The sequence below is a fragment of the Colobus angolensis genome, unplaced genomic scaffold (genome assembly GCF_000951035.1).
Source record: "Colobus angolensis palliatus isolate OR3802 unplaced genomic scaffold, Cang.pa_1.0 Scaffold33, whole genome shotgun sequence".
Lineage (NCBI taxonomy): Eukaryota > Metazoa > Chordata > Mammalia > Primates > Cercopithecidae > Colobus > Colobus angolensis.
This window is the reverse complement of record NW_012116599.1, coordinates 7,470,375-7,481,041: the sequence shown is the minus strand read 5'-3', so window position 1 is coordinate 7,481,041 and position 10,667 is coordinate 7,470,375. Positions and strand designations below refer to the sequence as shown.

Genomic DNA, 10,667 nt, shown 5'->3' with positions numbered 1-10,667 from the left:
CACCACTGCACTCTAGCCTGGGCAACAGAGCAAGACTCTGTCTTAAAAAAAACAAAAGAGTGAACCCTAATGGAAATTACAGGCTAGATGTTCTCTAAAATCTCTGCCAACTCAGAGATTAGATTCTATGATGGACTTTATATGACAGTCTTCTGAATCTCTGTGGATGACATGTAAGATAACGAAGCTATCTGCATGCATCTGCACAACACCTCTGTGCATTATTCACAAATGAGCAGAACTACACATTTCTCTCAAAAGAAAATGAAAACTAGTGTTGTGGATAATGATTATTCATTCTGAATTCCTAGTTATGTGACATGGAATGTGAGATTTACTTTAAATAGAGCATGAAATTAAGATAAAGTAAAATACACTAACAGACTCATTTTTTAATAAGGATGTTGGATGTCAATCACTGAGATTTAACTTCTTTAGTAAGAAAGAGCCTGGAATAAATGTTCCTAATAACAGGAGATTCTAACTTAGTAAGAAATTGGTCCAGGAAATGACTTTTTAACTAGGCAAGTGAATGGTTTGGGAACCTTCTCCTTTGTATCTGGTCCTTGGCTCATTTGCACTGTGTTGGGAAAATGTGTATTACTTCCATTTGTCATCAATGAACTTTTCTTTCATTTGAATTTAAGTCCATGCTGCCTCTTTGGCTGCACCATTCTCCTCCTTCCCCCTTGCACGATTTGGAAAAATCTCAATATTTCAAAAAGAAAAAACCAAGCAAGGACCTTCTTTCACAAAGTGTTAGCAGCATAGCATACTAGAAATAACCACACCTCAATGCCAAACCTACCCAGAACACTGTGAGAAGGACTGTCAGGAGCAAACATCCAAAACCTTTTGTAAAATTCCTTGGGTGACAAGTTCACACACCAAAAAGGAGATTTTAATCACACTCAAAAAGTTATGCATTTGAAACTCTGCTCTCTATATGAGAACTTTTTTAAATTTTTAAAATATAACCATTCTCAGAGAAGGGATAACAGTACTAATTCTAAGATTGAGGAAAATTATATAAACCTTTCTGTAGCCAATTTTTTACTTTCAGTGAAAGAGGACACCTGTCTTAGGTTGTATTCCCCGGGAACAGACTCTGAGAGGGGAGAATTGCAGGCAGATAATTTGTCAGGGAGTTCTCTGCAGAAATATGTGCATACACATGTAAGGAAGTGAGAAAGACAAGATTGGCCGAGAGGAGAGGTCCTCCCCAAATGTGTTTGCAACTGAGGCCTTGGCACATCCTGCAGGAAACCCTGAAGATGGGATGGTCTGTCAGTTTTGATGCAAATGGAAGCAAGGAGTGGGCTTTTGTATCTCTGTATTAGCCAGACATTAGGATCCTCACTGGGAAAGGGTCTAACCTTGGCAAGGCAATTCCTTCACTGAGGGTAATTCCCAGTGTGTACAGTCAGCAGCCTGTATTCTCCACAGTCAGAGTACCATGGCCTGGAGTAAAGCATTCCAGCATCTACTAGATCAAGTGACTCTTTTTATCGTCAATAGCAAAATATGCTGTTGCTTTTTGTTTGTAGTCATTTATGTCTGTTAATGTCAAAAACATAAATACTGTTAGTTTTTTATGACCCTGTAAATAGTCTGCAGACAAATTTCCATGAACATATTTACATTTCTGTACACTCGGAGTTTCCTGAGCAAAGGGCACTGATACCTGAATTAAAGGGTGATTGTATATTAACCCTAAAGGCCAGGCATAGTGGTTCATGCCTGTAATCCCAGCATTTTGGGAGGCCCAGGAGTGCAGATCACTTGAGTTCAAGACCAGCCTGGCCAACATGGCAAAACCCATCTCTACTAAAAGTAAAAAAATTAGCCAGGCGTGGTGATACATGCCTGTAATCCCAGCTACTTGGGAGGCTGAGGCAGGGGAATTGCTTATATCTGGGAGGCGGAGGTTGCAGCGAGCCGAGATCACACTACTGCACTTCAGCCTGGGCAACAGAGCAAGACTTTGTCTCAAACAAACAAACAAACAAAAAACAACTATTAGCTTGCAAGTAGTGCAACATCTCAGATCTTTCACAGTTTACAACTTAACAAGTGGAGCTCTCTAGACTGAGAGTGTGGCTCTACTTATAAAACTAGATACTTTTAGCAATAACATATTCATCCAAAGAATAGTTTATGTGTTCACAGTTCTGTTCTTAAAATACAAAAAAGTGCAAAAATTCTTAATAATATGATATACACAAATAACTGTACATACGAGAATGTGAGTCAGGAAGCTTTCCATTTTACCAAAAAGAAAGGAAACAAATAGATTACTTCAACCATTCAAGGGAGAGAGCTCCAGCTAAGGAGATTAAGAAATGCCTTGGGGAGGTAGGAGTGTCTTGGCTGAGGCTTGAGGAGTAGTGAGAAGCAAAGATCAACAAAGCGTGTTATTAGACTTATGATTCTTTAAAAAAGCATATTGTTAGACTTAATGAATTATATAATTTATTAATAAGGAAGAATACTTATTGGATACTTATATACAGGCACTAAGCTAAATGCATTAAATGAATTTTTTTCTAATTTATATCTTCCAAAAACCTTTATGAGATGTTATTACTTTTCTTGGAGAAATTTATTAACTTACGTAAGTCGAACAGGTGACAAGTCGTGGAACAGGAATCTACAGCAGTTGGATGGCAGAAAGTATGCCCAAACACACTTCTCCACCATTTGGCCAGAGGACTCAACTAGGCAAAGGCTGGGAGGCAAGAAATCCCTGCATTTTTGAAAAACAGATAGTTTTGTTTGTTTAGTAGTGATTAGGGTTGAGGCACATGAAACTTGGTAAGCAGGGGAAGGCCATGACGGATAGAGTTTGGCTTCAGGAAGTTCCTGAAGGCTCCTCATGAGAGCAACCAACAATATGCTTTAGGAACTTTAATCTGGCACCAGGGTTAAGAAGATTTTGAAAGTGGATGACTAGTTGAGGCACAACCGTTGGAAGGCTGGTGCAATATAGTCCTGGCAAGCACAAGTGGTGCAATGCCCATGGATCTCAAAACTCAAGGTCTAAATGTCTAGTACCAACTCCTGTTTCAGGATAAGCCCTCCAATCTCACTGGGCTTTGGATCTTCATCTACAGGAAGTCTTCCTTCGGAATCTGGAATTCTAGCAATTTAGAAAGACAAATTGAAATATTATGTTGGTGCAATAGTAATTGAGGGTTGTGCCATTAAAAGTAATTGCAAAAACCGCAATTGTGCACCAACCTAATAATTTCACGAACACGGAGACAGGGATGAGTGAGTAAGTAAAAGATACTTTAGAGTTGGAACTGAATGAACATAGAAATTTATTGAATATAAAGGGCAAAGAGAAGAAATTGGAAGACTGCAAGATTTTAAGCCTAGGCACTGAGAAAAGTCAATGGAAATAAGAAGCCCGGGAAGAGGGTGGGAAAGCAATTAGAATTCATTTTAGATGTATTGATTTTGAGATGTTAATGAGCTATGCAGAAGACCCACTGATAAAAGAGCCCCAGAATCTAGAAGAAGGGTCCTGATTGGCATCCAGACTTGGAAGCTATTTTCATAGACAGGCAAGTAGATGAGATTGCTTAGGAACCGACTGTGGAAAGGAGGACAGGAAATCACTCAGAGCCAGCTATAGCTACACTTAAAGGAAAAACAGAGAACTGGGTTCCAGGCAAGAAGGGATCGGAGAGACAGAAATTCACAGGAGGCCAGGGAGGAGAAGTTTCTAGAACAAATGCCTGTCAGATCAAGGGTTAGATGCTCTGGAGAGCTCCTTGGTCTAAAAATTCAAGTGCTCAAAAGAGTGGTGCTGATATAAGTCAGGGGTTTCAGAGGGATGAGATGGGGTAAAACACAGCACAAAATACAGTGCAAGTGCAAAATATAGAGGATATGTATATCAAAATATAGAAGCATCTTGCTTTTTACCAAGTCAGTGCAAAATGACTTGGTAAAAATCACCAGAAATGGGGCAGGTATTTTTCTAATGATCCTCTTGCATTAGAATCAACCAGGAGTGATAGATGAAAATGCAGATTTGTGGGCCTCCTTCCAGAAACGCTGAGTCATAATCTCTGGGGTGAATGCTTTGTGTATCTTCTTTTTAAACACCATTGTCCCTCGATAATTCTTTTGTGTGTAGGCCAGGCTACATACATTCAACCTGTGTTTCAAATGATTGGAGGGAGTCAGTAGACAGAGATTAATAGAAGAGATGGAAAAACTGGCTGATGGGGAGTAATCCTGAAAAAGGCAAATGGTACCTGGAGAACCAGCAGAAGGATCAGCTCAGGGAGACTCTGCCTGTGTCCAGTGACATCCTGTTTATTGGGACTCTACAAAGTGGCTCTGTGAAGTGTGTGTGTGTGTGTGTGTGTGTGTGTGCGCACGCGCGCACTGCCTCTCTTGGTAATAATATCCTGCCCTCTACAGTGACAGCCTTGATGCCAGAGATGTACCACAGACTGAAGCCTCCACAGAAGCCAGAGCCCCCGACGAGTCCCCCAACGCTCCAAGCAGCAGTGAGGAGAGCACGGGCAGCTGGACCCAGCTTGCCAATGAGGAGGACAACCCAGATGACACAAGTAGCTTTCTGCAGCTCAGTGAGCGATCCATGAGGTACCTGCTCTTCCCTTGACTTCCGAGGGAAATTGGTCTCAACACAGATTCTAAAAAATGTGCTTTAATGGTTCTCTGCAAAGGGTCTCTAATAAAGAAAGGAGGAGAGAACAAAAAAAGGAAAGTTCCCACTATGTCAAGGTGCCTGCCTGTCATGATTTGTGTGCTGAGACGTATCTTAACATCCAGTTATGGCTTAAATTTCAGTGGCCGTGATTAAGAATGAGCTGCGTTCCCTTCCCTGCAAGCCCCAGCTAGTACATTCTGTGATAACAACTGAAAATTTTTTTCAATGGCGAGCTGCTTTTACACCTGGTGTGTTTGATGCTCTGTCTCTGGTTCATTTGTATTTCAGATGCAACACAGGCTGGGTTTACACAAGGCAAGTGTTTCCACACTGTGTTCTATTGTTTGGCCTGACTGTTCCTCCCTCCATCTCTCCTGCCTCTGTATTGTTCCTCCCACAAAGCCAGAGAGGAGATTAGGAGACATCAGATCTGGAAGGGCTCAAGCCAGTCAGGAAACATTTACTAAAAACTATTCCCCGTTGAGGTGGAACCTCTAAAAGGCTCCCTGTGTTTCTGCCCAAAATCTCATTTGATACTGGACCGCAGGCTTTGCACAGAGGCCGACTGGAAAATGGGATCAGCAACTGGGTGTATGTATGACTCTTGGAAAGTTTTATTTCTGGGAGATTAGTCTGTTTAGACTTAACATTCACAATGTTAAACGGTTTGTCAAAACTTCTAAAACTAGTGGAAAGTATTACAAGATAGAAACAAAAAGCAAAGAGAACTCGAATCTTTGGACTCAACAGTAAGGTTTACAGGGTTGATTACCTCCAGTGCAATTTTGAGTCATCAGGTTTCAATATGTGAATATATCTGGTGTCCCCCTCAAAAGCTAAGACAAGAATTTAAAATTGAAGGCATCCAGTTGATATTTTCTACTCTTAGAGTACCATCTACTCTTGGTATATTCAGGAGAAAACTGTCCCACTACACGATGCACCACCACTCACCCTTTGAAAGCCTTGCTTGAAAGAGATGTCACTGGAAACAGAGAAGGTGTGAGGAGACTGAGTGGTTTGGTAAAATTGGATATATTTCATTTCACAAGCACAAACAGAGCCTAAAAATTGGCTCAACTTTGCTGTGTTTCAGTCAGTAGGTTCCAGGCTAGTAACTAGACCATATGTTGATTGTGCAGCCTATGAAAATGATGCAATCTGGGTCTTCCTTCTCTACAATAAAAAAAGGTACCAGGTGTTGCTCTTTCTTGAAGATTGTAAAATAAAGGACCAATAAAACATTGACATTGCCCAGCTTTGTACTGGGGTTCTGTAGTCTCATAGGAAAATAACAAGCCATATGCTTAGCCTATGAAATCCTATAGAATGTCCCTGAGAAAATCCCCCAAATGGCAAAGGGAGAACATGAGTCCACGGGTTTCTGTCAAAACTGGTTTCTGCCAGCCCATGTTTTCAGAAGTTCCTTCATCTCTGCAGGTGTCCCTAGCAGCAAGAAATCTCTTGCCAATAGATAAATACCTTCACTGTAACTAGAATGAAGAAATGAGGCATACTGATTGTTATCCCCTGGATGTGATCTACCAGCTGTGATACCACTTCAAAAAGTGGTATCACAACTTAGTATTATTCACAAATTATTACTAGTAGTATTAGTATCTGCTGAGCCTGTTAGGCTTATGTCTCATTATGATTTCTCTTAATTTGGTCAGAAATAAATATTAATTGAGGTGTCCTAGGCACAAAGCGATATTCTTCTGGGGACCAAAGGAAGGAGCTTGTACAACAATGAAACATCACTGTCAGCAGCAGGTTAGAGGCTGGAGACGGGCATTAATATGTAAACTTTTGCTTTGTCAGCAATGGCAACAGTAGTGCCACTAGCAGTCTTGGCATTATGGACCTGGACATTTATCAGGAAAGCATGCCATCTTCTCCCATGATTAAGTAAGTAGCCACTGAGATGCAGTGATTGTGAGACCACTACTCCAATTCCATCTGGCAATCCATTTTGATCATTCAGGGTGTGCCCAACCACTGACCTCATCGTTGTCTGTACTGCTGTGGTTCCATGTCACTGGAGCAAGAATTCAAGCCTAGAGTAGGCCCTGCCCTGCCACCACCTGCTTTCTGGGTTTCAAATCTGCCCCCTGTGGAATAATTATTTCAGATAAAACTTATCAATATAATCTGAAGTGTATGTCATTTTACCTACCTAGAAACAGAAGCAAAAATCCATTTAAATTATACCATGCCAACTAAAGAAGACTATGGCAATGGCTTTTCCTTTACATGTAGAAACCTGGGATTATCACTACTAAATGTGTCTAATATTAAATGGTTGTCACGATGGATATGTGTCATTCTCACCCGGTGACTATGCTCTCCACAATATGGGGACTTCCTTAAGACCAAAGGAATAAAGGACTTAGAGAAGGACGAGTACTTCTAGGAAGTACATGCATCCTAAAATACGGCGCAGAAAGAGAGGGCAACATGAGGTCAGGAGTACTTCTAGAATATGTGGTTATTCTGGAAAATTAAAATGATTGAAATCTATTTTAGACCACTGTGATTTAGCTTATGATTTGGAGATTTCTGAAATTTCAGAACAATGATAAATAAGTGTAGGCTAAAGTTGCTCCCTGACCTATTTTCTCCATCACTATCTATAACTACAGCACTTTTATTTCACCATTTAACCAGGTGTGTTCCTCAGTGATTGAGGGTGACGGTGCATCCTTTGTTGCTCCACACAGCCATTATTCAGTGGAGATGAACATACACATTATCTTTTTTGTTTTGTTTTGTTTTAAGGAGAAATCAAAAACCAAAACAAACAAACAAAAACTACCTTGGGGTAAATTTATTTTTCTCTTTCAGGAAACATTTATTTAGCTACTTTTCCCAACTTTCTCTGCAGTCCGAGCCTATGAGCCTATGACCCCAGGGAAAATCTGTATTCTGAGAAAGCCAAGAAATCACCTCCATGGCCAGCATCCAAAACAGCAGAAACTGTGCCTCCCATTTGTCATACCCCCAATGTCACTTGCATAGAAATCTAGAAGAAAATCTAGATCCTTGAAAAATTAACATTTCTGCAAATAAATACGTATGAATGAAAGAATTACTATACTCTTTCTCTTAACATCAGGAACGCAATGGAATTTTTCAGCCATATCTTAGCAGTAACAGAATGAGAGAATTGTCTATCATCAAACAACACATTTTTAAGGGCTCCTGTACTCCAATTTCTAGACACGACAAAAATATAGGAGAACCACAGGCTTCCCAGGATAGCCACTTCCTTTCAGCTGCTGGCCATATGTTCTTACTTTAGAAACATTTACCAAGTCCTCCCACTACATGCAAGGCTCTGTAATAAGTACACACCATATGAAAACACCTCCGATATTGAACTCTACCGTATCTAATGGAATACTTCAGTTATGAGTCCCTCATTCTAAACCACCCAGCCTACTACACTTCCCCAATAAAAAGAAAAAGAAAAATTTTAATTGAGATATTTTTCTGTCAAATGTAAGTTCTGCAGTTTGTTGGTTGTCGTTTTTCTTTTCTTTCTTTTTTTTTTTTTTTTTTTGAGACAGAGTCTTGCTCTGTCACCCAGGCTGGAGTCCAGTGGCGCGATCTCGGCTCACTGCAAGCTCCGCCTCCTGGGTTCACACCATTCTCCTGCCTCAGCCTCGCAAGTAGCTGGGACTACAGGCACCCGCCACCATGCCTGGCTAATTTTTTATATTTTCGGTAGAGACAGGGTTTCACCATGTTAGCCAGGATGGTCTCGATCTCCTGACCTTGTGATCCGCCCACCTCGACCTCCCAAAGTGCTGGGATTTGTCTTTTTTCTTATTTCAGATCAAAGAACCATATACCTGTAAAATTATTTTTTAAATAAAATAAAAGCTATGTTGCTATTGTAGTATAGAAAAAAAAACATAGTGACAAGATGGGAACATATGATTCATTAACATGAAAGTAAAATGCAGAAGAATCAATCTCCAAATCAGAACAGTTACCCACAAAATCTCTTTGACTGTTTAAACCTATGAAGGTTTATGGTAAGGAGGTTGAAGAGAAGAGAAGGATGCATCTCTCAGTCTCCCACACCAGCTATCCCAACTAAAGTAACCAGTTATCTGGCCTGTTGTTGTTGGAGGAGGACATTTATTGCAGACCCAGTGATCCTACATAATAGACACGTTGGTATTTTCCCAGCATTACTCCACTCTACAAAAACAATAAATCCAGAATGAACTTCAGAAGCCTTTAGATCAGTAAGACCCATCGCCTCATCTTTCATTTACAGCTTATTCTTCTAAACATTACCAATCATATACTGTTGTTTTCTCCCAAAGTGAATTACTAGAAGAAAAGGAGATTCTTAAAGGACAGTCAGAAAGCATAGAGGGTAAGCCATCTTCCCATACTTTTGACACACAATTGCCTGGGCTCTCCCTTTGGAAAGAGGGATAAGGCTGTGGTTGTGTCTGTGCCCAGCACCTGCATCTGGATTGCCCATGGGAACAGCCAGCCCCCAGAGGAGCCTGCTGGTGATCAACTTTGACCTGGAGCCAGAGTGTCCGGATGCCGAGCTCCGAGCCACCCTGCAGTGGATAGCTGCCTCCGAACTTGGGATTCCCACCATCTACTTTAAGAAGTCTCAGGAAAACAGAATTGAAAAGGTATCATGTTCCAGGTTTGGGTATCAATGAAGCTTTGTGTTTTTATCACCACTGGAAACTCAGTAAATGCTCAGTTAACCTATTTCCATTTGAATTATTTGATGCTGACTGTTCTTGACCTTAAAATTGTAGCTAGAACATTGAAATCTAGCACCTGTGTAAATGTAATATAATTAGCATTTCTTTGATCCTTACTTTGTCTTGGCTGGTAAGTGGTTGTGAGAAAAGTAAATTGGGGGGTTGGAAACTTTTTTAGAGTCTCTTAGTTTTTGGTGTTTTCTTGCTCTAAGACAAACTTCTTCATAGCACTCCTTTAAATAAAAGAAAGAAAGAAGAACCTGATATATAACAGAAACCAAAGTGAAGCCACACTGACATCTAAAACAGGCCAAGAGAAGGCATTTTTAATTCCCTTCCAAACAGATTTGCATTAGGAAGATTTTTTATTTATTATTCTCCACCTACCAGAAATATAAAGCTAGGCAAGGGATCCTTGGCCAACATCAAAATTAATAGTAACTATCACTCTAATTCTACATCTGTAACTGTGGTAGAATCTTAGCTATGAAGAGTAAGGCATGAATCCGTCTGCCAATGTCTTCAAACTTAATTTTCCGTAGTTTAAAAGTAGACTCATTTTAAAAGATTTCAAATTAATAACAACATATTAGTTTTCTGTTGCTGTGTAACAAACTGCCACACATTTACCAGCTTAAAACAGCACTTAGCTCCGTAGGTCTGAAGTTAGGGTGAGTTCCATTGTAATCTTTGCTTTAGGTTTTACAAGGCGGAAATGAAGGCATGAGCCTGAGTAGGCACTTATCCAGAAGTTCCAGGGAAGAGAAGGAGTCCAAGCTCGTTCAGGTTGTTGTGCTAACTCAGTTTCAGGTGGTTGTAGGACTGAGGTCCTGTTTCCCTGCTGGCTGTCAGCAGAGGGCCGCTCTCAGCTCCCAGAGCCACCCACATTCCCTGTCACATGGCTCCTTTTGTCCTTTTGGTATCTGTCTCTCTGATACCTCAGCCACCCGCCAGAGAAAGCTCTGTCTTTAAAGAGTTTGTGTGATTAGGCCAGGTGCGGTGGCTCATGCCTGTAATCCCAGCCGTTTGGGAGGCCGAGGTGGGCAGATCACCTGAGGTCAGGAGTTCAAGACCAGCCTGCAACATGGTGAAACCACATCTGTACTTAAAAAAAAAAAAAAAAAGCTGGGCGTGATGGCAGACACCTGTAATCCTAGCTACTCAGGAGGCTGAGACAGGAGAATTGCTAGAACCCAGGAGGTGGAGGTTGCAATGAGCCGAGATTCCACCACTGC

General features: G+C 40.9%; 1 protein-coding gene across 3 annotated transcripts in view; it reads left to right on the top strand.

Moving 5' to 3' along the window:
• SPHKAP (SPHK1 interactor, AKAP domain containing) overlaps positions 1-10,667 on the top strand; it is a 210,443-nt gene that overhangs the window by 191,440 nt on the left and 8,336 nt on the right. Inside the window, exons 8-11 of one of the 3 annotated variants that reach the window (XM_011951952.1) lie at positions 4,438-4,623; positions 6,512-6,598; positions 9,028-9,080; positions 9,170-9,354. The exons of 1 other annotated variant lie outside the window; for it this stretch is intronic. In XM_011951952.1, the coding sequence (XP_011807342.1) occupies positions 4,438-4,623; positions 6,512-6,598; positions 9,028-9,080; positions 9,170-9,354 (511 nt within the window). The remainder of the gene's footprint in view (positions 1-4,437; positions 4,624-6,511; positions 6,599-9,027; positions 9,081-9,169; positions 9,355-10,667) is intronic. One more of the 3 variants, XM_011951953.1, reaches the window with a different exon arrangement.